The 27,762-nt window shown below is 37.8% G+C and overlaps 1 protein-coding gene across 3 annotated transcripts; it reads right to left on the reverse strand.

Annotated features, from left to right (window-relative positions):
• Positions 1 to 720: 720 nt before the first annotated feature.
• Positions 721 to 26,649, reverse strand: LOC104595476 (AP-4 complex subunit mu). 3 transcript variants are annotated; one of them, XM_088887613.1, is made up of 14 exons: positions 26,489 to 26,649; positions 22,614 to 22,708; positions 12,874 to 13,077; positions 10,267 to 10,383; positions 10,022 to 10,150; positions 7,155 to 7,281; positions 6,693 to 6,796; positions 6,480 to 6,584; positions 6,296 to 6,390; positions 3,084 to 3,171; positions 2,898 to 2,958; positions 2,700 to 2,773; positions 1,663 to 1,716; positions 721 to 1,066 (listed from the first exon to the last, which is right to left on the reverse strand). In XM_088887613.1, exons 1-14 carry the CDS (start codon positions 26,544 to 26,546, stop codon positions 917 to 919), a joined length of 1,461 nt encoding a protein of 486 aa, XP_088743739.1. In that variant the 5' UTR covers positions 26,547 to 26,649; the 3' UTR covers positions 721 to 916. The 3 variants fall into 3 exon arrangements, with proteins under 3 accessions (XP_088743739.1, XP_088743740.1, XP_010254500.1); XM_088887614.1 differs by lacking the exon at positions 721 to 1,066 and adding an exon at positions 1,427 to 1,528; XM_010256198.3 differs by lacking the exon at positions 721 to 1,066 and having other exon boundaries at positions 1,427 to 1,716.
• Positions 26,650 to 27,762: the final 1,113 nt, after the last annotated feature.

Raw genomic sequence — 27,762 nt, forward strand, 5'->3', positions numbered from 1 at the left:
AGTAGGGGCCAGTGTTGTGGAGGGGCTTGGAGCGCTGGCTACTAATCTCTTGAAGAGTGTCATGTCTCCTCTTAATTCGTCCATTTGAGTCTGGAGGTCAAAAGGAGAGGCCATGGCTACTTTCATGGCCATCCATTCAGCTCTCATCTCATCCACCTAGTCTTAGATGTCGGATCGAGATGAGCTCCCTTCTTGTCGGGATTTTGTTCCAAGCACTTCCTTAAGGGTTCTATTCAGGACGTCTTGGACCTCGTTCATAATGCCATTTAAGCGGGCTTCTAGCTCCACCACGGAGCTCTCAATTGTTTCCACATTCAGGTGGATTTCCTCTACTCGGTCACGCATCTCCCCAACAGCCACTTCACAGCGAAGGATGCGTGTGTCGAAGGCAGCAAGCGTGTCAACTGACTTGTCAAGCTTGCTTGTCTTGGATGTGCGACCCCTCGGGGCCTTCTCTACTGAGACTTCATCGCCTAGAGCCTCATCGGTCTCTCTCGCATGGGCAAGGCCATGCCCAATCTCGTCGGTGAGTTCCTTATTGTGCTTCATTGTGCCACCACTAGTGTTGCTGTGCAAGGGTCACGAGCGTTGAGGAGCAACCTACTCTGATACCAACTGTCACGGGGTTAATCGACGAGGCTCTGTGCGGCGCTCGATGGGGTCGAGAAAGCCTACGAATGCAAGCAACAACACACAAAAGGCAACAAGAACGCACATAGATTAGACAAAAGGTAACTTGTATTGCATTAATAAGTGATAAACACAAGCACACAGTACAGTGTCGAGGGAATCTCGTGCTTAACCTTTACACGCTTATGAACTCACTCGACTACCTACCTCCCCTCAAAGAGTACGTTAAGCTTTTGGGGGAGTAACAACAGAAAACATAAAAAGGATGAAAAATCATACTATGTATTTACAATAACGCCCTTGGCGGTCCCCCCTTACAAAATACATGAGTAGCCCACCCTAGACACACATGCTGACACCTTGAAGGCACACGGTTGGCACTCTGATGGCTCATGGTAGGTGCTTGATGGCGTGGCGAAGGAGTCACTCGTGACAGCTCAGCATAATAAGGCCACGACATGGTCAGTGACTTTCTATGGACATTTCTCTCAGGAAATATAATTTGATTTGGCGATCTTTAATGATGAATGAATTTGCCTTTGGACTTTAAAAACAAAAAGAGAGGATTATATTTGCACCAAGAAAATGTTACAAATGTATTTGTAGGATACTCGGCACATGACAACTCAAGGGCTAGTAATCAAGTCAAGTTATCTCAATGTGAAGTAGTGCACCAAACTAAGAAAGCAGATGAATCACATATTAACGCAGGTTCTGCAGCTAGCCACCATGCATCTAAGTGGAAGAGTTAGCAGTGTCACGTAGTAAGTAGGAGCCTTTAGTTGGGCCATAAAGCTTAACCAAAAACAAACTGAGCTTAATGTACATGTACTTTCAAATTGTAGCCGAGAGAACAGCTCTTTGTCAACTTTTCCAACTCTGATGTAAATTAATGGCCCTATGCGGAAGGGAGAAATGGCCAGAAGACAACAGAAAAGGGAAGGGGGAAAACACCAAAAAACAAAAAAAAACAAAAAAATCAACAAATCATATACGAGCAACATATGAATTTGCCTGTGTCACATATCTTACCCATCGATATGGGTTGTAGGTCTTGGATTTCTTTGCTATCTGCAGGTATCTTACCTGCACAAATTTAGAAACAAAAGTGAGCATTTCAATACACGTGCAGAGAAAAAATAAGTACAAAAAAAAATATTCATAAGGTACTTCAGCACAATTGAAACACTTTCTTCTGGTAATCAATTGGGATCAAATGATTTCAATAACAAATACTTCTACATGCCCCAAGCGAAAGCAAAGCCATTGCCTCATCATGGACAGCAATATGGATGAATTTTGCCAAAGGAATGCCAGAAATAAAAAAATCTATAATTACATCCATACAAATAGCACCGAAAAAAATACATATCCAAAAAAACTAGTGAAGGGTGTGTGCATGGGCATATAATTCCAACAGCATTAAAGTCTAGATCCTCTAATCTTAGGATTTGAACCAGTATTTATATCATACCCTACAACTAGGGTCATGCTTTGACAAACAGATATTCTGTTCCATAAAGTTGTAAATAGTAAAAGCACCTCAAAATATCTATATGAAAGCAAAACATTTGGAGACGTGGATGTCCACTTTTGCTGGAAATGGCGTCCAATGTGTGAAGCACATAGACATGCTAAGGTGTTTATGAAACAGATTTTCGTAGTCACATCATGCAAGTAAAAGATTCTGAAATTACTAGATAAAAAGTTAAAATACATTTAATGGCAAATCCCGAATCTATGTTGTACAAGATGCTGGTTAGTTATAGTGGCCCGGGCTGCATGATCCCACAGCCCCCATACAGAGGAGTTCAAATCACATGAACAACATTTGCCAAGAAAAACTCTCTGTTTCTTTCTTTTGAAATAAAAAGTGTCATCCTCCATAAAATTCATTCTCATATGCTCAGGCCCCTATGGTGCCACCATGAATGACATCAATAGACTATGGCAAGATCCAATCAGACAAACACAATAAAAGGATTTCACTGCCACATGGCCATTCTGAAAACTGTTGTCATATGTGAAGATGCATATTCTAGAGTCCGATAGCCAAGAGACTACTTCACCTGAAGCCTGGAAGCATTGTACATTGGTATGGTGAAGGTCATGCTTACTGGTCCAGCTTCCCTTGTGATATTTGCTATGTTGAGAAACAAATGCCGACCAATAATTTGCAAGAAAAAAAGGTCAAATTAACATTATGAACGTATCTATTAAACGAAGTCTGTGACTAATAACATGGAGTTGTCAGAAACGAGTCATACCATGTGATTCCTGTGAAAATGTGAGCTTTGCACGTAGAGTATGCTCTGATCCACCAACAATCTGGAAAAATATTGAATTTAATATTTAAAACAGTAGAAAGATCAAAGCTTGTTACAACTCATATTGATCCCCTTCAATAATCTAACCACTTGTTGAAAAGAAATAACGGCCACACACACACTTGCCTTTTTTAAGCCCCATTCAAGCCTCTTGTTTGCTTCCTTAAAGTCAGTTGTATTTCCAACTGCTCCAGGTTCCAACTCGAAACTAACCCTGCAGATTTTTTTAATACAAAAGAATCAAATTAGTTTAGTAAGATAAACAAAACTCAACATATTTTTCTTGCAAAACCAGAAAACCTCGTGCATTTCTTTCTCTTAAATAAATAATCACTTCTGTCAACCTTTGTCAAATTCAAAAGATGTAAGTTGATGCTCTGCACTTTATTCTGATGAAACCAGTATGATTGCATGTTTGGATCTATTGATTGTGGAATGGCGAATTGCACAGGATACCTAGGACTTCCTTTTTGTATTCAAAATGGAATGGCAGCTACCACTTTTTCCCCTATTTGATAGTTGAGCAGTGGCCAAGAACACAAATGTCAAAGGACAAGTATAATGGTCTAACACCTCCTTTGATGTTTTGTGGGGTTTATGGAAGAAGAATAGGACATTTAAATTGCAGTAAAGACCTAGCCACTAAATCTGAAAGTATATATTTTCATGCATTTTGATGTTAGATTTGGTATTGAAAGAGTTCAAGAACATTACAGCCAGGTTGATATTAGAAGAAAATGGGATGAGATGGTCAATCATTAAGCAAAGTCCTTCATCTTTATGTATACGAGAGGGATTTGGGGTTTTATAGTATTTTTTAAAAACATCTTTTGTTTACTTCTTGCAATCATTATGATTTACATCTTTATACAGTTTTATTATAAATCTCTTATAATCTACCAAAATAAGAAAACAAATGAATATTTGAAGGACCAACAATACAAAGACAATAGGATGAAACAAGGAGTCAGGACTTCACGCACAAAGCACTTCTTGACCAAAGTGGAGCAGGTGGTGGGAGTACCAGCAAGGGACCACCAAATTTACAAAGCTCCCAAGTCATTAAAAAGACAATGGTTAATGACATCACTGGTAAGTACACGGTTACATTGCACAAGCATTTTCATCATCCAAGGAAAAAACTTTCCTATTATAGAAGGCTTCTATTTTATTTGTTTATCTTTAACCAATGACAAAGGAGGAAAATGTAACAGAAAGATCAAATTAACAAAGAATATCCCAGCACAGACTATGATTGGTAAACACCTTGCCTAGCAAGGTTATCAACTACATGCAGAACTAGAAACCAATATCAACAAGATGTACAACCTGGGTGTGCCAAATAATAGGTAGGTCTTTCAATGAAATGAGCCAAGTGCTACATGCCTTCAGCCATGTCCCCATGAATCTCTCTACACTATCCCCTTGAACCCAAATATAACCGTAACCTCTAACCAAGGTAAACTAGGATAGCTAGGCAACAAGGTGCCCTAGCAGGGTTGCCATATGTGCACTCCATTAGGTATTTAAATATGGAACTCAGCTAGGCAGCAATGAGGGCACACCTAAGTATTTTGCTAATCTTTGTAGTTTGATTTTATTCCCAGGGTTTTATGCTCATTAAAATTAACATTTCATTAACAAGAAATTTAAAAAAAATCAGTTCTTGTTTCTAATGTTCTTCCATTTCCATAAACTAAGCTTTAAGCTTTAAGAACTGTTTTACATACATGCCTGTCTGCATGATAAACTTTCAAGTTGATTAAAAAAGATTATTACCCAATGTTGGTCCCAGCCATCTGGGGTCCTGGTAGGGGTAGACTGGGTATGGTCCTAACCTTTGGCTTTTTATGCAAAAAGTGGCCACCCTCAGACCCAAACCCATGTCCTCTCACTTGCCAGCCCAAGAATTTACAATTTCATCAAGTAACAAACCCTGTAAACTTGCAAGTTGGTTACTAATGTTAAAAAGATAAAAAATTTATGCAACTTAGTATCCCTTACTCAAAAAGATCCAAATAATGAAGAAACATAGTAAACTGTATTGTCAAACTTGGTTTAAAAACTAGCCTGAGGAATGGTTTTAAACTTCCAAAGAAGTTTATTTAGTCGAAGTATTTTCCACAAATTTTGGTCAAATTTCAGTAAGTTTTTGGTCGTTTAGTGAAAATAGTATACCACATCAAAATACATGATTTCAATTGAAAAGTGAAAGCATGTGAACTGAAACTGTAAAAAACAAAGACAAAAAACATAATTTAGAAAGAAATGTCTTTGCATCCAAAATAATAGAAAAGGGGCAGGTTCTATATGAAACTTAAGAAAACAACAGGTTAAAATAAAAATATTTGAAAATCTCAGATGAGCATAAACAAACGTTTCTTGTTTTATTTAATATATAAGATGAATTACCTTATGATCATTGCTATGAACTGGTTTATTTAGGTATCATTTTGCTGTTAATAATATCATACATGTTCAATCACATAGATCACTTTATATATTCTATGTTTCCTAGGTTAAATAGTTTGGTTTTACCAATTGCTGCCATCTACAAAAGATAATTGTACTGATTGTATAGTTCCTGTCTATATATTTAATAAAATTTTCATAGTTACTTGTCAAAAAAAAAGTTGTTTGGTTGTAGGATGAGTCCTACATGTTCCTAGATATTTATTCTCTCTTTTCTAAATGTTTATCATAGATTTCCAACAATTTAACAGTGTTTACATAGTTTTCATAATTTACAAATTTCTGTAAGCTTCTGTGGACTTTGATGAATTAATTCCACACTCACACAGATAAAAATTTACACCAAAACCAAAGTCTAAAACCTTGGTCTCGACCAGTGTAATTATGGCAGCTAGGCAACACCTATGTGTTTTTGAGTCTTTTGACCTAGAAAGGCAAGTTAATGCCTAGGTGACAACAAGGTATCACTTAGTTGAAAAACAAATAAATAACCATTTACATATTTTACAATATGAATGTGTAAGTGTATGGTTACATGCTAATTATGAATTATTAAATTACAAAATAAATCATTAAATGATTTAATGACAACTTATACCTGATTCTCAAAACAAAAGACAAGATTTTTGAATAACCACCCTCAGCTGACAAGATATAAACATAAAGGCAGGGATTTAGAGCTATAATTTTTAGTTCAAAAATACATTGATAAGGATATAAAATGAGCTGTACACACTCATCAATATATAAAAGGAGTCATAATATGCCTAATTGGTGAAACTTTGATCTTTGCAGTCAACCTAGCTATACACAACCATAACCATAAGAAATTCAACCATAAGCAAGCAAGAGAAAAAAATGGATACCTAGTAGTGTATGCTGGCACTGGCATCTGTACAAAAACTGTGTTTGCAGTAATAGTTGAGGAGAAGTCAGCACGTATCTTAAGAATCACCTCAGCCTAAATGATGAAGTGTTGAAACTTGATCCAGATTAGAAGATATACATAGCCAAATTAAGAACATTGTTAAGAAAAAAGATTATATTCACCTTAAGGGGACCTGCTTCTTCAATCAAAGCATTGATTCGAAAAGGGGGCCTAAATTCCTGGGTCATACGGTAATTCATCACAGTGAATTCACCATCAGGAGGTACCTATAAAATAAAAGGATATAACAAGTTATCAGAGTCAGAAATGGAAGTGTCACTTCATCTAAAACACAAATTTCAGACCTACAGATACAGTATCTTAATTCTACTCACCAAATTCAAAGTTCGGTCTATGTCAAAACTATCAAGATGTACAGATTCATGGAAATTACAATCATCTAGCATCACTGATCCTCCTCCAGCAGAACTAGTATAATCTGTTGCATGAAACAGCACTAATGACAAAATTCTATGCAAAATATGAAACTATCACTAGAATCATTTATTGAAGAAATGAACATCAGATAGAGGACAAAGTCATAGCCAATGGTAAAACATATGCTTGAACAAGAAAAAGATGGACCATACTCCTCCCTCAGCAAACCTAAAAAGAGACTGTTAGACCTTTTTATAGTTTAGAAGAAATATGACATGTGAGTATTAAAGCTCAAAATTTTTCTTAATTCAAGTATGTTGGCACTAATGTAAAAGCATCAGTATCAAGGAAAAACAATTCTCAAATTCTATCAGTGACATATATCTGCAGTCTATTAGATGGTAAACCCAGAGAAATACCATATATGGACCTCCCTCCTCTTCCTATGCTAAGGTCTTCATTAAGAGCTAGACGGATTTCTGGGTTGCCAGTAAGATAACTCTTCATTTGGATAGTTCCATCGATTTCAGAAGTAAGTATATAACCCTGTTTAACAAATATTAGACCACATAAGCCATGGTTTACACAAAAGAAAGGATGAACCAAAAGAAAATTACATAAATGAATTAACCAAGAAAACTAAATGACCTTGACAACCATTCTAAAACTATTGAACAAGATGTATCGAAACATATTCTAAAAAGTGGAATCAAAAGGAAGATTATCAAGAAAACACATTATCAACCAAATATGCGTATCATGTACAGAAAATTTCTCAGAAACACATAAAAAAGGTGAATCCTGATAGAAAGAGGTATGCATGAGAAAGGTTCTATTTTTATATTAATTTGTTGTCTCAAAATGATAAAGTTCTTAATTCCTAGAGTATAGTTGGAGCATATTTCATGAATTTTTGACCATCCTCCCTACCTTCATGCAACATATAAGACATGATGTTATTTATGGCTCCAACATGAAGTTTTGGGAAGATATTTGGTGGGGAAACTCTACTTTTCTTCAAGCCTTCCCCAGAAAAAACCTTCTAATTCCAAAAATGAACTTGTTTCTGAAATGGTGTCCTTTGATGGGACATGGTTGGCTTGGAATTTGGGTTTGAGAGTTGCTTTGAGGGAACAAGAAATAAGTGAGATGACCTTCTTGCTTATACACTTCAAGAGGTGAACCTGTGTCCTGGGGGGAGGGGGTGAATGGGAGACTGTGGGAACCAAATATCAATGGCACTTTTGCTTGTGCTTCTTTTTTTTCAATGATTCTACTAACCAGTTGACACAAACCCTTTCTCGGTAAAAGAATTATGAGGTGGTCCTATCCTTCCTAAGGTGAAGGTTTTTTGCTGGGAAGTAGCCAATCATGTTATTAACACCTCTGATAGACTACAGAGGAAGCGGACAAACTGGTGTCTCGCATCTCATGTGTGCATCCTCTGTTTGAGAAGTGGGGAAAGCACTACCATCTCCTCTTGCATTGCACCTATGCTTCCCAGGTAATGGGAACATCTCTTTTCTTTGGTTGGATGTACTTGGGTAGCACCAACAGAAGGGAACTTTTCAGCACAAATAGGGTGAGATGTACGACAAGAGAAAAAAAAATCATGACATTGTGTACATGAAGCTGTCATATGGGGTTTGTGGAATGAAAAAAATGCTAGAATTTTTATTAGGAAAAGAAGGGCTGAGGAGCTGATTGAGCTCACTGTCATAAGAGTTGCTCATTAGTCGTTGGTATGTGAAGACTTCAGGGGAATTACAATAAATGATCTTTTAAGAGGATGGAAAGTTGTAACTGACTTCCAAATTAGGAAACCTGAAACATTGGTTGGATGGATTGCACCAACAGTGGACAAAACCAAATTTAATTTTGATAGATGCTGCCTTGGAAATCCAGGAGAGTCAGGCATTGGGGGTGTAATTAGGAAACAAAATGGACAGATACTTCTCAGTTTTTCTGGCCCGATTGGTTTTAGTAATTCTCTAAGAGATGAGTTGCAGGCTTCACTTCAGGGGCTAAATTTGTTGGCTATGCAAGGGGTGGAAGAAGTGGAGGTGGAAGGAGATTTTGTCAAACTGTAATTTGTTGGATGAGTTCTAAGACATAATTCCATAGGTATTCAGACCAATGGTGAGATAGGCACAATTAGGGGTGATCATGGGCTGGGCCTGGGCCTGATTCTGGGCCTATGAATTTTATGTATAAATATACAATAATTTATATTATATGTCATATAATATGTATAAAATTAATTTTATACATTATATAGTATAAAATATATATAGGTGTCATACTGTCATGTATAATATTATTTTTTGTCAATAGTCACATTTAATATTTATATATAATATAAAATATAGCATGAAATAGCATATATAAATATGTATAAATAATATATATGTAAATATGTACAGGCTGGGCTGGGTCTGGGCCTGGGCCAAGCTGAAAATGATCACCCCTAGGCACAACCTATGGCCACCAATTTGAATAACTCGTTCAACTGGGTACCTAGGTGTACCAATGAATTAGCAGACTCACTTGCAAGGGCAGAGGTGGGAAGAAATCAATTAGAATGGGGGTGTCCAGAGATCCGAATTCTTAGAGTTTGCTTATTTCTCAGAGCAAGCCTTGTACAGTTTGACAAAAAACAACAAAAAAACAAATAAGCATGTTTGTTTTAGAGTTTGCTTAAAACAACAAAAATCAAATAAGCAAACTCTAAGAGATTTCAATGACACAGAAAATAAAGCATGCAGACTTCCTACAAAAATTAAAAAAAAAAAAAATCACAAGTCCAAAGAAAAAAGAATGTAATAGATAGCAATTGTGGCTCTGTTTTCTTAGGTTACTTCATAGTTTAGTCATTGCTTCAGTATGACTGATATGAGTGAATCCTATAAAGGAAAGTTTTTCCCAACTTGTCAACAGAAGAGAACTTATCATATGTGAATCAAACAAACTCCAATGAGAATGAAGCGAATTTCATGAATTATTTCCATTTGGTGCTTGCTCCATATTGAGATCAGTGTCTTTTAAGTATTGATCATCACTGAACCAAAAACTTGCATAATGCATTTAAAAGAATCCCAGTTTGAATGGAAATGCCACCTGCCCAACATGTTGGTATTTCTGCTCCACATTATTTTTAGGATGTCCATAATACACTCTTTAGCCATTATATTTTTAACGTATCAAGAAACTTAGAAGTATTCATAAATGTAGCATCACTAGAAGAAATCTCATGAAATGTGTCATAGACGAAAGTGAAAATACTCACACTAGAACTGAAGGTGACACTTATTTTCTCAATTATGTCTACAAATATTTCCTCCCTCTTCCTACCCCCAGGTTCATTTGCTACAACAGATTTTGTAACAGCTGTCCCTGGCATTTTTTTTGTTCCTTGCTGCAGACATTCAATGATTGGAAGACAATCAAAAATTTGCTCAGATCTACATTAAAAATAAGTCTTTTGTGGTACTATATATTTTAGAATACAATTGATCGGATAACCTAAAATACCATAAAAATGGCAGCAGCGCCAAGGGATGGCAAACGTGCAGCATCAACCATAATTGGTTCATTAAATACATAGGACTTTAAGACTTCAGTAGATGTTGTTTGTACATATCCAAAATCCTGCACAACCAAAGGGAATTGAAGTCATATCTACTTATCCAATAAAATTAACAAAAGGACCATCATTGAAACATCAACAAATGATTTCAGCTACATTGTAGTTCTCATATACTTGTACAATAAAATATACAATTTGTCAAAATTTCTCATGATAATATGATATATTAAATTTCCAAACACATTTAACTTATCAGAAATGAACCACGAACTGAAAAGAGAAGCAATTCTTTTGAAATTTCGCGATATTTTTTAGGAGAGGCAAAGAAAATAATAAAATTAAGTGTAGAAGTGGCAAACATGATTCTCTAGAAAAGGAGAAATAATATTGCCAAAATATGTTTTTGTTAAAGCCAAGGGATCTGCGTAAACCATAAACACAATCACCGCATCAGTTATGGCCTTCCAATAGGTTTTTCCCTGCAAAAGAAGATTCATCAATTTCCACTGGTTAAACAGATCTCCGATGCTTCCTGGAAAAGCTCATCCCTGTCCAGGTCCACAGAGAACTGCAAGAGGCATCCAATGATGGCACAATTGATGAGGGGATGTGAAGCGGCCTTGTCATCCTTAGGCACAAAAACATGAAGGGAGATGTATGGGTGCCCAACCCTTTTCTTGCCACTGAACACAAGTATATACCTGCCACATATACCTTCCTATATGAATAGGGAACCCTAGATGGAAAAGATAAGACAAAGTCTTCTCTCAGTGAAAGGATACCAGGATTAGTTATGATGGCTGAGAATAAGGATCAGGCAGAAAAGGCTCCTGTATGGTCAAAAAGGGAGGGGGAGATGTGAAGGCATAGCACAAAACCATTTTCAAACTCCCACAAATAGCCACTGGGATAGAATCATCTGGACTACCATCCACAGTCTTTTTCAGAAGCTTTAACTTTAGTCACTTCTACAGCCACTGGGATAGAATCATTTGGGATGAAAACTTTGTCTTATGACCTGCTCTCTGTTGTCTCATTGTGCTGTTTGTGTGGTTAATCTCGATGCTTTTGTATTAGAGGAATCTCTCCCTTAGCTTTTACTTTCCATCTTAATAAAAATTTCATTTTCACCTTTCAAAACAAAACTCCCACAAATAGCAGAAAAATAGAATAATAGAAAAAAAAGGAACAAATAGATGCTTCAACGGAGAAATAGCTTCTCTCTTCCAGAGTTAAGTATGGATTCACATCAAACTCAGTGAGAAGCCCTCAGTGGAGTCACACCAAAGAAAAAGGTTCTTGAGTCACTGTTGTGGATGCTTTTACAGCCGCTAACAGCAGCAGTAATGGGCGATTAATTCAGAGTTTAATGGACAGCAGCAGTAATGGGCGATAAACTCAGTGTTCTCATCTTATCTAATTCAGTGTTCTCATCTTATCTAATTCAGTGTACTCGTCTTATCTAGCTAGATACAGTTCTATCTTATCTAGTAGGAAGTCTTATCTTATCTAGTAGGGAGTCTTATCTGTTCAGTGTTCTTATCTAAATTCAGTAGTATAGATCAGTAGGAAGTCCTCCTAAAAATGAGATTCTTATCTTCTTGTAATCTCCTATTTAAAGGAGCTAATGATATTCAATAGAGGCATCGAAATTCTCAGTCAAGACAGAGTAGAGGAGAGTTGGTGATCTCTTGAACAAATCACCATTAAGGCGCCAAGATAGGTTCCTCAAGAAAAGGGAGGAACAAGGGAAAACAGGAGGTTTTCCCCGTGGACTGACCCGTGACGAGATCCTATTCGCGGGCCCTTAGCAGTCACACCCAAAGAAAATAACAAAACAAAACTCCGTGCAAATCTTAGTAATTAAATGTGTCAACTACCCAAAAAAGAAATACAAAGAGTGCTATCATCATATATAGGAAACTTTCCTTAACATCCAGGAAATCATATAATTAGGTACTAATTATAAATTGGACTAACTTTGGAATTCATGAATGACTCGTGAAAGCCTTCTAGATATTAGACTTTTTGACCTATTGCAAGTTTAGCATAAATTTCTAATAAATAACTTCTAAAACAAAGACATACTAAAACAATTCTTAAAAATACTATAACTCGAAAAATCAAAATGATTCAAAGGAAAAAATAGAACCCATCAAAACCCTGTCAGCAGTCTGAAAATCAGTTGTTAGTCACTTAATCCTTGTCTAAGCCACATGATATTGATCATGTTAGATAAGTGACTGTATAACCTCTAACAACAGGATCAAAACAACCAGACTAGCTTGATCCTTGTATTTTTCTTGCAGAAAAGAACCAAGGCTACACAAGAGAAACTGAGAAAGCTACATATAATTAGCATGCTAAACGACTCAACAGTTAAGAGATAAAGAAACAGGGAACTGAAGGTTGAGCATTATTGGTCTGAAACCCTAAATATACCAATTAAGTTGAAGAGAAAGAATTAGCAAATTAGAGGGATAAGTGGCAGGACTTAACTCGTCAAAAGGCTCCCTTTATAAAAGAAAAGGACAGAATGAAAAGAAACTCACAATTACTTCATCAAGTAACTCGTACACAAGGACGAAATTCTTTCGTAAGGAATCTTCATTGAGAACCCCAAGGTAGTCTTTGATTACACGTGCAATTCTTTGTAAGAGCTCCAAAACAAGAGAAGGAGAGACATTACCTCTTGTGGTTGCAACAAATAATAGGCCAGCAACCTTCACATGAAAGTAATTCACAGAATCCACATTCTATCAACAAGAAAAACAAGGAAGTGAATAAGGTATCAGTACATTTTATAGGAAGAAGAGATAAAAAGATGCTATATGATTTACTAACTAGAAGATGATAAAGGATCACAGACGCAGAAAATAAGTGAAATTGAAAAGACACAAAATAATAGATAAATCATAAATGAACCAAACAAGAATATGAATGAAAATGATTATAAGGAGTTAATGTAACAGATAATCAGACAGTAATGTGATATACAGAACTGAGAGCCACCATGTAATACTACTCTCTAAATATCAAATACATAGCCAAATGGAAAAAATAGCTAGAGTCCTGATTTTCTTAATAAAAAATAAGTTCTATACTATAAAGTGAGCTTTTAGTTTATCTATGTAACATGGATGTAGATTTTCAGAATCCAACAAAGATATCATATAAGGTCTCCAACTCAGCAAGACCGAATACATGGGCATAATTCAATTCTCAAACATTGTGTTTCATAAACCATAGATACACTTTTGTGTTAAAGAGAAATGGAATAACTGATAGAACGTAGAATAAATAAAATGCAGAAGCACAAACAAATGCAAACTATAAACAACTGAAAATATAATAATTGTTTGCCCAGGTGCTTGTTGTACTGTATTGGATTGTTTCTGTTCAGCAATAAAATTAACTTTACATTTCTCAAAAAAAAATACAATAATCAGTTACATTAAATTTTGTCAACTATTTACAGTAAGACAGGCATTTCAAACTCATGCTCTCAAAGCCTTATACATTGTGTGCATCAAAATCTTCTCCATACAAGACTATTCCATCTATAACAATACCCCTTTAAAGTCAAAGCATTCATCTGAAATGGTGACATTTAATACAAACAATACTTATGAAATCTTTGAAAAAAAACTTATGAAGCCTTTTTTTCAAAAAAAAAAAAATATTTATGAATTCTTGATGCCATTCAGGGAAGAGAAAACAAGTATCTTTCTCCTCATAGTGTCATAGTTGCTTGATATGTCCAACTGTCCAAGAGATGGTGAAAAAACAAAACATCCAGTTCTTCATCTATTATGGACAAAGGAGGATGGTTGTAACATATCCTGAAATCTCAACCATGTTGATATTTAAGTACATATACTCAACAATATATTAGATCTTTTATTCCAGTAGGGAGGAGCTTGCTAATGCCAAGTAACATAATAAAGTTTGTTACATTTTTTTATGTGACTCTGAGGAGTATTTGGGCAGAGAGATAGATAATTTTTTTCTTTTCTGAGTTCCTCCTATCATCAATGAGGTGAACTTGATGATTTCTTATTAGGCTTTGGCCTCAAAAGATACAAGAGTTTCTAACAAAACAAAAAACTCTGTTTCAAATACCTGAATATAGTAGTGCACCCCCTCTCCCCTTTACTGTTAACATCCAAAAGATGTATAGGATATGCAAGCAGGAAGTAAAACTGAAATTTGATGGGTACCTTTCAGGGGAGTAGTCTCTTTTTCCAGATTATTTGTAATGAGTCATACATAAAACTATAAAAGGTGGAGCTTTCAATCTTTTGAAAATTTTTACTGTGAAAAGCTGCACTCCGGATCCAGTGTGTTTGGACTCGAAGGGATTTTCTCTTCGAGTCCAATTATATTTCAATGTGAAGATGACTGATTGTCAGGGGGAGCCATTAGAAGACCCTACAAGGTATCGGAGACTAGTAGGCAAGTTGATCCACCTTACCATCACTAGGCTTCACATCTCCTTTAGTGTTGGAGTCCTCAGTAGGGTACTCAGATGTATCTAAAGGGTGCTCCTGGTTGAGGGCTTTTGTATAAGAAAGGGGGAGATATGTCTCTAGTAGGGTACTCAAATGTAGATTGGGCAGGGTCTCCGATGAACAGGAAGTCTACTACAGGTTATTGTACTTTCTTGTGCGGAAATTTCATTACTTGGAAGTAGACCTGTTCATGGGCCGGGTGGCCCGACGGGCTGGCCCGGCCCCCGGACGGGCTTGAACAGGCATTTTGGCCCACGGGCTTAACCTCGGGCCAAAAAGCCCAGCCCGCATAAAATTCGAGCCAGGCTCGGGCTTTGCCAAAATAGCCCGGCCCGAGCCCGACCCGGCCAGACCTATAGTTAAACCTAAGTAAAAACCCTATGTGATGTCCATTTGAATAATTTTTTTGATTCAAGGTTGTTGATTCACTTGTAGGCCCATTGTTCATTTAAATAGGGGAAAAAAACATCTGAATTAAAATAGATAATGTTCATTTGAATAGGGAAAAATTCGAATTTCTTTTATTAGGTCGGGCTTCGGGCTTTTTATCAGGGGCGGGCTCGGGCCCAAGTTGTAGGCCCGTTGGTCGGGCCGGGCTCGGGCTCGGCCCTAACATTTTTCTGTTAATAAAGAGTAAAAGCCCAGCCCGGCCCATGAACAGGTCTACTTGGAAGAGCAAAAAGCAGAACATAGTTGCTAGGAGTAGCACTAAAGCTGAATACAAGGCAATGGCCCATGCTACCTATGAGCTAGTCTGGTTGAAGCATCTTCTTCGGGAGATGAATATCACAATTTGCCAACCCATTAAATTGTTTTGTGACAACCAAGCTACAATACATATTGCCTCTAATCCAGTGTTTCATGAAAGGACTAAACACATTGAAGTTGATTGCCATTTCGTGAGAGATGTTGTAAGGCTTATTTAATTATTATATAGTTGTTGTTAGTAGGCTGACTTCTTAAGATACTGTCAGTTAGTTACTTGTCCTTTTTTTTTCTTATTAGTTTGGTTCTAGGGTGTGCCGCCAGAGGCATACTTGTAATTTCTATTCTTTTTATTAAGTTAATATAAATAGAAAACTGGCGGCAGCCAGCAAGATCTTTTTCCCTCTCAATCGTATCTCCCTTTCTTCTCTTTCTCTCTCTCTCTCTCTCTCTCTCTCTCTCCCTCTCTCCCCCACTCTTCATGAATGATTACATGGTATCAGAGCAGGTTTTCTAGGCTGTAAAAGACCTACGATCCCTCCTGTTTTGAGCAAGGTTTCCTTCTTTAAAAATCTTGCACGTGGAAGACAGGGAAACCCTAGTAGGTTACTGGTGGAAACCCTAGCAGATTTCTGGCGGCACTTCCTATGGTTTTTCCTTGGTCGTAATACCAAGGAAACCCTAATCAAAGAAGGGTGATGCTGATAGAGACTCCCTTCCTTCTCTGTTTGATGCTGCGAAGTCGATTTCAGGTTAGCACCTTCGTACAAGTGCTAGACAGGTGTGTTCTTGTTTTTGTCTTCTTTGGCCGATGGTGTGTAGAGCTTATTCCTTGGTTATATATATATTGGTTTGGATGTTGGATTGTTAGACTGTATGAACTGCAGCCGGACTAATAGTAGTGTCTGCCTTGGTTGTGTTGAACTGATTACCAGGCTGGTTTAATGACTGAACCATCTCAGAGTTTATTTCAGCAGTGTCTTGTTCTCTTCCTCACATCCTAGAAGTAAATTCCTTTAGGGTATCGGTGTTTTGATCCTGTTAGTCGTAAGGTTTTTGTGTCTATGGATGTGTCCTTTGAGTCTGAGCCATTCTTCCCTGCTTCTCCTCAGGGGGAGAGTAGTAGTGTGGAAGAGGAGAAGCAGGTTCAGGTATCTCTTCCTTCTATTCCGGACCTTGCTCCCTTCTGTGTCTTCCAACGTACACGTCATAGAGATCAGCGGTGTGATAGAGATATGGAGTAGCCAAACACTGAGCAACCGACACCATTAGACTCCCAGGAGGTAAGTCCACTCCCTAACCCTACTCCTACTGTGGATGACCTTGACATTCCTATTGCCCAACGAAAGGGAGTCAAGTCATGCACTACCAAACACCCCATTACCCATTTTGTCTCCTATGATCACATTTCCCCCTCATACCGAGCCTTCCTATCTACAATTGATTGCATCCCTGTTCCCAGAAATGTTGCAGAAGCCTTAAAATGCCCTGAATGGACAGATGCCATGAAGGAGGAGATTAATGCTCTTCACAAAAATCAAACTTGGGAATTGGTGGATCTTCTAAAGGGGAAAGACCCCGTGAGGTGTAAATGGGTGTTCACGGTTAAGCACAAGGCTGACGGAACAGTTGAAAGGTACAAAGCAAGATTAGTAGCCAAAGGGTACACACAAGTATACGGGGTTGACTATGATGAGACTTTTGCTCCAGTAGCTAAGATGAACTCAATTAGGGTTCTCCTGTCCTTAGCTGCTAATCTTGATTGGGAATTGCATCAACTTGACATAAAGAATGCTTTTCTGAATGGTGACTTAGAGGAGGAAGTATACATGGTTCAACCCCTTGGATTCTGTGCCAAGGGAAGTGAAGATAAGGTGTGCAAGCTGCAAAAGTCTCTTTATGGCTTAAAATAGTCTCCCAGAGCCTAGTTCAGTAAGTTTCACATGGCGGTTCAATAGATGGGCTTCAAACAATGTCAATCTGATCATACATTTTTTGTGAAGAGATGTCAGGAACAGGCTGTTGTATTGATAGTGTATGTGGATGATATCATCATTACAGGAAGTTGGAGCTCAGATATACAAAAATTGAAACAATTCCTTGCATCTAAATTTGAAGTGAAAGATCTAGGTCCCCTGAAGTATTTCCTTGGGATTGAAGTTGCCTGCTCAGAAAAAGGTATCTTTATCTCTCAAAGAAAATACACCCTTGATCTATTACAGGATACAAGCAAATTAGGTGCAAGGCCGGCAGATACTCCCATGGATGTTGACCACAAGTTAGGTGACTGTGTTGGTGAACCTCTGAAAGATGTGAAACGGTTCCAAAGGTTAGTGGGAAAGCTAATTTATTTGTTCATGACCCATCCAGGCATTGCCTATTCCGTTGGGGTCCTAAGCCAGTTCATGCACTCCTAAGAAACCACACATGAAGGCAGCAAAGAGAGTTCTTAGATACTTGAAGAAATATCCCGGAACAGGTCTACTATTCAGTAAACACAATCACCTAAAGGTGGAAGTCTTTACAGATGCTGATTGGGCAGGAGTTGTGGATGACAGAAAGTCCACAAGTGGGTATTGCACATTTGTGGGAGGAAATCTAGTGACCTAGAAAAGCAAGAAACAAACTGTGGTAGCAAGGTCAAGCGCTGAAGCTGAATATAGAGCTATGGCACATGGGGTGGCTGAAGTCCTTTGGCTAAAGAATCTTCTAGGGGAGCTTGGAGTTGTTGTTCATAGTCCTATGTCTCTTTACTGTGACAACAAGGCTGCAATAAACATCGCCAGCAACCCTGTCCTACATGAGAGGACCAAGCACACTGAGGTGGACAAACACTTCATAAGAGAAAAATTGGAAAAAAGGGAAATTTGCATCCCTTATGTCAACTCCAAGGAACAACTTGCTGATGTCCTCACAAAGGGGCTTCCATACTTGCGGCACAATGAGTTATGTGACAAGCTGGGCATGATAGACATATTCAACCCAACTTGAGGAGGAGTGTTGTAAGGCTTATTTAATTGTTACTTTATAGTTGCTGTTAGTAGGCCGACTCCTTAAGATACTGTCAGTTAGTTACTTGTCCTTTTTTTTTCTTATTAGTTTGGTTCTAGGGTGTGCCGCCAGGGGCATACTTGTAATTTCTATTCTTTTTATTGAGTTAATATAAATAGAAAACTGACGACAGCCAGCAGGATCTTTTTCCCTCTCAATCGTATCTCCCTTTTCTTCTCTTTCTCTCTCTCTCTCTCTCTCTCTCTCTCCCCCACTCTCCATGAATGATTACAAGAGAAAAGGTGACAAGTGGAGAGATTGTTACTCCCTATGTTAAATCTGAAGACTAAGTAGCTAATATTTTTACTAAAAGTGTGGGTTGCTCAATGATGGACTATATTTGTAACAAGCTGGAACTTTATGATATATATGCTCTAGCTTGAGGGGGAGTGTCAGAATTGTTAGAAGTAGTTAACAGGGGTAGTATTGTCTTTTTCATGTTATTCTTTCTCTCTTATATATGTTGTAATTTTCCTAAGGGTATTGTAGTCATTTCAGCCTTAATAGAATGTTAATACAACCTAGGTCGACAGTAAGGAAAAGTGAACAGATTTCTCCTTTCTAGTCTTCCCTCTTTTCTTCTCTTCCCTTCCCTTTCTCTTCCTATCTTCTTCTCTTTCTTTCTTCTATCTTTTTCTTCACATTTTCTTACTTTATTAAAGTTGAAACACCTTCTATACCTTCGGGATCATCAAATAATTCACCTATATCACTGCCCAACTTCACATTCAGTTCCATGGGAGTTTTAACCGGTTTAGCACCTAATAGTCTTGTTTCTTCCAATAGGTCAAAAACATATTTCCTCTACCACAAATTTATACCTTACTTCAATCTAGCAACTTCTATACCCAAAAAATACTTCAACTTCCCAAGATCCTTTGTCTGAAAGTGATCTTATAGAAAGACCTTCAATCTATCAATCCCAAGTCTATCACTGCCAGTTATGATTATGTCATCCATGTAAACCACTAGCAAGATCTTCTCGGCTTCAGAATCATAGTTGAACACTGAGTGGTCAACTTGGCATTGCCTCATTCCGCACTCTTTCACTACTTACTAAATTTTCCAAACCAAGCATAGGAGACTGTTTGAGCCCATAAATTGCCTTCTCGAGCTTACACACCTTACCATCCTCCCCTTGAGAAACAAACCCTAGTGGTTGCTCCATGTACACTTGGTCTTTGTTGGTGAGTATACACTTGGCGGATTGGTGGTCGTTCAATATGATTCTGGACTGGAGGAGGTGGAGACTTGGTCACAGTAGGAACAATAGGAATGGGATCATCAACTGGAAGAGGTAGAGGAAGAGGGACATCTACGGGAGAGAGAGAAAGACATATCAGGACCTGAGAAGAATGGCACAGGAGGTCTGATGAATAATGCCATGTTGCTCCAAATATTGCTAAACTGAAGTGAAGAAATACTCTACCATTGTCTGAACGAAGAATTTTAATTGGAACACCAAATTGTGTACGTATCTCAACATGAAATTTTTGGAAAATGGAGAATAATTCACTTCTTTCTTTCATTAAATAAATCCATGTCATTCTTGAACAATCATCAACAAAAATTACAAAATATTTGTAACCATTATAAGACTCAATTTTAATCGGACCCCAAACATCTGAATGGACTAAAGCAAAAGGACTTAGCATACGACTATCAACTCAGGACTAAAGGAAATCCGATGGTGTTTCCCATACTGACACGACTCACACTACAAAGAAGACAAACAACTCAATGGCGGAACAAGTAGCTTGATAACTTTAAGAGATGGATGACCAAGTCTGCAATGTCACTGGAGAGGAGTCAAAGAAGTATGAAGTGCAACCGTAGATCTACCACCGTCAAGATAATACAATCCACCAGCTTCATGCCCTCCACCAATCTTCTTCCCCGTCTTGAGATCCTGAAAAACACAAGAGGAAGGGTAAAAAGTGATAGAACAATTGAGAAACTTGGTTAGTTTACTAACAGACATAAGATTGAATTTCAACTTGGGTACATATAAAACAGAAGACAAGGAAAGAGATGTAGGGTCAACATTACCAACACCACAAATGGGGGAAGTAGAACCATTGGGGCTAGGGTAACATTATGTGATGTGGAGGTCTGAGAAAGAGAGGAAAATGCACATGAAGTCCCAATCATGTGATTAGAGGCTCTAGAGTCAATTATCCAGGGGGAAGGTTTCGATGTCAGGCAAGCCATACCTAAATGGGCAATGGTGATTGGAGGCAGTATTTTGCTATGAAGTAGCCTGAAGGAACCTCTCATACTCATCTCTTGGGACACTCATCATCTTCTTCCCAGAAGTAGATGTTGAAAGTGTTGGATCAACCAACTGATTACCACTGACTTCACTACCACCAACAATGGCATGATTAGCCCATGTGGAGGGTGGCCCATGTAGATCATAATAGAAATTAATTGGGTGTCTGTCCTTTCCACAATGTGTACATTTCCTAGTAGTGCTTCCTCTTCCTCTACCACGGCCTCCCCCTGAATCACGACCTCCACCAATACCATGACTATGACCTAACATGGGGTTGCCACAACCCCATCGAACTGCACAACCTCCTCCTCTATTTCCAATAAGTTCTTCCTTGTGCTCCAATAAATGCTAATCTATCAGAAGCCATGATGCCCTCTATGGGTCCAAGAGAGATCCTACAGAGACGGGTAAACACTTCCTCTAGAGTGGGAAGGGTTCATATTCTAATTTCAACCCCATTAAGAACCGGGTAACATCAAGTTGCTCCCTTTGTTATTGCTGAGTTTTGACATCTAGAGTTAAAGGATGATAGACATTAAGTTCATTCCGAAAATTTCTCATACTGGCATAATAATCTTCAAGGGTCCGATTTCCCTGCTGCAAACTAAAATACTCCTGATAAGGCTAATAAACTCTCGTAGTATTGTCTTGGCCGGAATAGAGCTTCTTAGCATGCTCCCATATCTCCTCTGTTGTATCTAAGAACATAAAGTTAGCATTGATTTTGGGTTCCATATTGTTCCACAACCACGTCATGATTTGAGCATCTTCTTGCTCTCAATCACTAAAACTCAAAGATTCAATTGTAGGTTTCTCCTCCCTCGCATGTTTTACTTTCTTCTTAGCCTTAAGAAACACTTCCACCGACTTAGCCCATGGCACATAGTTTTCACCGTTGAGTTTAATGGATGTCATCTGCACATTTAAAAAATCTAAGGAAATCATCACACTCGATTTCTGGTCACCACTAACATCTCCCATTGACGCCATCAAGATTTCAATTCATGAAACTGGTTATGCCCTTCCCAAAAAAAAGGTATCAGCCCAAACACACCTACTGTTGTTCTTTGAATGCTACACCAGTTCACTCACTACCTTGCAGCACCTCCTCATCCAACCACCACGGTACTACCTAAACACACATTCAGCCACCTCTGTTAGCATAAAAAAAAAAAAAAATCACTTCTAATAACACCACAACCACCATCTGACAAAAAAGTCCCTCTTGAAACTACTCAGTAGAGGGTTCAAGCCACCACAAACACAACCACTAAGGCTGTCACGCATGGTGATAGCAGTCCAGAAACCACCTACTAGGACTGCCGCACTCCTCTCTCACCTGTAATCCAGACCACAATAACCCTAGGGGCACCAGAATAAGTTACCACAGCCCTCTATAGATTGCCGCAGCCTTCTCTTATCCTTAATCCAGGTTGCGCAGCCCAGAAAAAATAAAAAGAAAGAAGGGGAGAAGGACTGGTCGTAGCACCAAGAACTTGAAGTTGTAGTCTTCTTCTCTCCTGTTTATTTCTCTAATACCATGTTTTGATAGCTCAGTCGAACCAGGTTCAGAGATATAGAAAAGAGAAAGAGAGAAGAAGAAGAAGAGAGAAGTCAAAAAGACTCTCCTAGCCGACCATATATATATATATATAACAATGTCTAATATTGCTTCTATATCCCTTCTTCCTTTCTTTAAAGCTTTAACAAAATTTTATTTTCAGTTACCAATCAAAACAAAAATACCTACAAAGACAGGTGGTGCTTCCTCCTCTCCATCCTCCTTCCAGAACTTTACTTTACGAAAAAATATCTCTGCACTTCCTTTTGATACTTCGCCACGGTCTGCATCATGTAGGCATATATGTTATGCATATCTTTTTAATGGTCAATTCCAAAACTACTGGACATCGAGTTCTAAGTAGATTACTATATTTATATCTAAAACATGAAGAAAGAAAACAAAAATAAAAGGAGTTACCTAACAACTTAGAAGAGGAAATGGCTGACTATTTGGCTAAGCAAGGGGTGTACAGGAAACAACTTTTTTGGGCAGATTTGTAATTGAGCTTTTATCAATTTGTAAAGGGGGGTTGAGTTCATTTATACCAGCACTAATTTGTAATATCTTTAATCTAAGTTAATGGAATCAATTGTTTTGCTGATCAAAAAACAAACTAGCAGAGAAAATGTTAACAAATTGAAACGAAAAGTACATAATTATCAAAAAAAAAAAAAATTGAAAGGAAAAGTACTTTGAGACTTTGCCTACGGTAGAGAAACTTATGAGCTAGAGTGGCAACAAAAATAAATAAAGAAAATTTTTGCCTTTTAATCTCACATATTTTTATATGCAAGACATATTAAAATACGAACAAGTGGTGAAAATATTTGTCCTATAATATCTTTAGAAGACTATTATTGACTAAGGAAATCATTGAGCCCCTCAATCTGTTCTTGTTCCATTCTTTTTATATGGCTCTTGCTAGGGCATCTGAGTCAGTTGATTATATCACACAGTTGCTAGGGCATCTGTGTGGGGTACATATATCCCTCATAAGGTTGAAGCTTTCCTGTTTTTTTTCACTATTTTTTGATATGGTCCTTACAAAGAATTACCTTAAAAATAGAGGGCTTCTTTGGCCAATGGCTCCATGTGCAAACCTGTTCATGCATTTTGAGATAAAGGAACCAGAGGATTTTTAAGGAAAAGAAAAGTCCAATTACTGATGGTAGCAGCTACATACATGCAAGGGAATTTGTTCCTACCATATCTCCCTCATCCTTTTGCAACAGACAAAGGGGAAATAAAGTATCTAAGAAGAAATCAAGTTTCTCTAAACTCCTCTAGACATGGCATCTTCATAATTCTTTTTATTTCTCTATTTTTGGTTACTTTAAGTTTCTTAAGAGTTAAGTTCATAATTTATTGGTACTGTAGCAATATGTACAATAATCATAATGAATCAAATTAATCCAAACTGACTTATTAGGAATTTTTTAGAATGTAAAGGTGCAAACTTGTTGGGGTTAAAACTTATCTACTTGACTTGATTTTAGAGTCATTAAATAGGCTTCTCAATTACTCATCCACAAAGACCAAGATTTTGTGAAAATGTGTTTTGGGAAAGTTGTGGCTGTTATAGCAATAGGGATTAAGGTGTAAATCTATGATAGGATTTTAAGTTATCTTTTTATTGCTTATTAGTTTTAATAGGATTAATGATGGTATTTGGAATTATTTTAAGAGTCCAAGGCATTATTTAAGTATCAAAGGAGTCTTGCTGAAGTCAAGGAATGTATATTGGCAAAAACAATTTCATGGCTGAAATCTTCACAATTGTTGGCAGATTTCTCCTTTGATGACTTTAAGGAGAAATTGGGAAGCAGTGGCTTCTACAGTCTCCACTAAGAACAAATTACAAGTTGAATGGAAACCCCCACCGGATGGAGTGGTAAAATTGAACTTTGATGGCAGCTGCCATGGTAACCCAGGGCCATCCGGAATTGGAGGGATTCTAAGAGATAAAGACAGCAATATGTTGTCTCTTTTCTCAGGACCAGTGGGTGAAGGTGATTCTGTAAGGGCAGAGCTACTAGCAGCGGTACAAGGTATACAAATGGCTAGTCAATTAGGAGTGAACAATTTGTTAGTAGAAGGAGATTCCAAGGTAGTAGTGGGCTGGCTGAATAGCCCAGACACAGTTTGTTGGGGCTACAGGGATCTGTTAAAGAAAGTTAAATGGATGACAAGAAACACGACTGTTGGGTTCCAGTGGGTTAGCAGATCAGGAAATGTAATGGTTGGTTCTCTGGCCAAGCAAGGGGTGTCAAGGGGTGATCTGTTTTGGGCTACTTTGTAATTTGTATCTAAGGTTTGGGCATGTTTAGTGTTTATGATTCAGTCCTTGGGGGAGGTAACATCTCGTGCCTCTTCCTAGGCTGCTTGTATTTCTGATATTGATACTCTCATTTACCAAAAAAAAAGGATGGGTTTACCTTAGTGCTGAATCGCTAAATGCTAATGCAGTTAGGAGTTGTTTCTAGTCAATTTTCAGATTGAAATTGATGTCTGTAGGGGAAGATCTAATCCCTTATGCTGAATCTATAAATAGTTATTGTAAATTTGCAATTAGAATTTACACAATTGATTTGATGAATTCAATAGTATCAAAATTTTCTTTTCTTGGATTGACCAAAAAGGCAAAGATTTACCTCTTTATAATTATCTCAACCTCCAAAACCACCACCACATGATCCTCCCATCCCTCCAACAATGACCTGAGCATATTCCTCCAACAACACTGAACCAAAGCCCAAAGGAACAAAAAGCTAAAGCCTAGTAGCTCCCTGCAATGAGTTACCTATAATACCAAACCAAATGAGGAAGATGGAGAAGGGAAAACTCCCTATAGGAATTTCCAATAGGCATCTACTGGAGTAGCTTTATGAAACTCAGTACTTTTTATATATATCTTTGGGGGTGGAACCATGGAATGTGGCAGCTTAATCCTATTCAGTTTCTGTACAATAAGGATAAGATGATGATGAGGACCAACAGCTAATCTCTGATAATGAATGAAAGTGCTTCCCGCCTTTCCCAAATCCTAAACAGTCCAAATCCAGTTGAAGATCTATCAATAACCAACAATTGGAGATGCATGACCACTGACACATTATGCAAATTATTACATATTTTCCACCATGAGGAGTGCCCACAATTTTTCATAAAGTTGTAATAATGTTCTTTTTGTTAGGATTCTGTATTCAAAGAACACCCTTAAAGTAAATGATATAACTTTTACTTTCTTAGAACGTTCAATTAATTAAAAATAATTCTGGGGGAAAAAAGAAGAGTTCTTCAAGATGTACTCGTGTCATATGAGCACAAAAAATGTTTTGTTACACAGGTAAGTCGAACACAATTGGACTAAGATAAATCTTGTTGACCTCATAGGAATATTACTAAAAGCTTTAGCTACATAGTAACAAAGCTATTGGGTTATTAAACTCATGAGTTCACCTACTGCAATATTATTAGAGGAAATCTGATTTTGTACAAGTGCATGAATTTTGCATTGGAAGGGGTAAGATTCGGATATTAGAACAAAATGGTTATAATCTGTTGAGACAATCATCTCCTTAATTCGGAGTCCCCGTGGAAAAGGAGATGCATCTCTTTTGGGAGGAATTTACATGTCAATATAGCACTTATTTAAAGTTAATGCTGGCCATATCAACAAAATATAGAATTTACTTGAATTGAGGCGACTCGGAGCATTAGACTCAACAATTTGTTTATTACGGGAAAAAAAATGATTTCGAATGATTGAATCGCAATGTGTTTCGATTGTTGTTCCATGAAGAATTAGTATTCATCCAAGGGCCTAGGCGCGCAAGTTCTAATTGTATAATTAATTGTTTCAGGAATTATTTTACAAGGTAATTCATTTTGCACGGAAGGCAACGACCAAAGTAAAAGAAAGAAAGAAGAGATTTGCAGAGAAGAAATGACAAAAGAATCCGAAATTGAATGCGAGAAGCAAGAGGCTTAAACCCCCAAAATTCGCCGACGACGGGGATCAACAAATGTAAAGCTCGTTGAGAAGGAGAAGGAGAACTTACAATCACGGAAAACGATGTTATCGCCCCTCTGTGATAGCACAAAGAACTGCGAAATCATGGCTAAATCCCGGTATGCAATGGCAAACTGATCTCAGATCCCGGTCTGATCATCTTCGCACTCCTGAGTTCATTTTATGATTTTACATTGGGCTGTGTTTGGTTCCTTGGAAAGCGAAAGTCTGCTAGTTGGTTTACTCACTGAAGTCCAAATTCTGGCAGTCTTCCACGTGGCAAATTTTTTCGGCCAAATACATCCCTCGTGTTCGAACCATTTTAGAATGATCGCAGATGAGCCAGACCAGCTAAGGCCCATGGGCTTTGACCTGGCCTGCTTTTAGATCCAGGCTTCCAATGAGAGATGAGAATTAGCTCCTAACCTGGGCTTGGTCTTAACTTACAGGCCCAACTTTCACATGGGTCGGCCAGTGATGTCTGAATTGACAGCATCCAGCCCAACATACTAGGGAAGTAGGGCAACTTTTAGTGACTTACGAATTAGATCCCTGTTTAGTCTGAAATATATTTATCCGGGTAAATGACCCGTCTTCTTTGGTCAGAAAATTTAGAGCTTTAGGCTATGTTTGGTTTGAAGGAAAATGTAGGGAAAGGAATGAAAAGGTAGAGAAACCTATACAAGATTTGTAAAGGTTTCCCTACCTTCCCCTACTTTTTCCTTAAAACCAAACATAGCCTTAAATTTTGTGTATTGACAGAGGTAATTTTAGAGCTGTAAAATGGGTTGTGCCACTGCCATGCCTGCCATGGCATGAACAAGTGGGCCGTGTTGGCATGGGCCTGCAGCCTGACATGGCATGGCTTGATGGCTCTGTGTGTGTGTGTCTATATATATATATATATATATCAATTATATCAATTTTATTATTTTATTATAATTGTATTGTAACTATTTTAATTTCATTTTATTATTTCATATATAAAAAATTGTATACATCGAAGTTCATGTAAAATAAAATTTTAAGATTCTTTCAATTTTTTGTCTATTTTGTTATTTTATTTTAAAATTTTCATTTTTTCAACTTTTTTAAAAAATGCCTATCATAGTCCAGCCCGCAGCCTGGCGTAAGCCTGCCTGGGCTCGTGCCACGGGCCGGGCTGGACCGTTGAAGGGTTTTGGGCCAAGCAAGCATGGCCCACTAAAGCACGAGAAGCCCACAAAATCATATCATGTCAGCATGGCACAGCTCACTTTACACCTCTAGGCAATTTAGTCTCACACAATTTGGCCAACTTTCTCCCTCCATCATAAACTAATT

Source organism: Nelumbo nucifera, chromosome 5 (genome assembly GCF_055504915.1).
Source record: "Nelumbo nucifera cultivar China Antique chromosome 5, China Antique-T2T, whole genome shotgun sequence".
NCBI classification, from domain to species: Eukaryota; Viridiplantae; Streptophyta; class Magnoliopsida; order Proteales; family Nelumbonaceae; genus Nelumbo; species Nelumbo nucifera.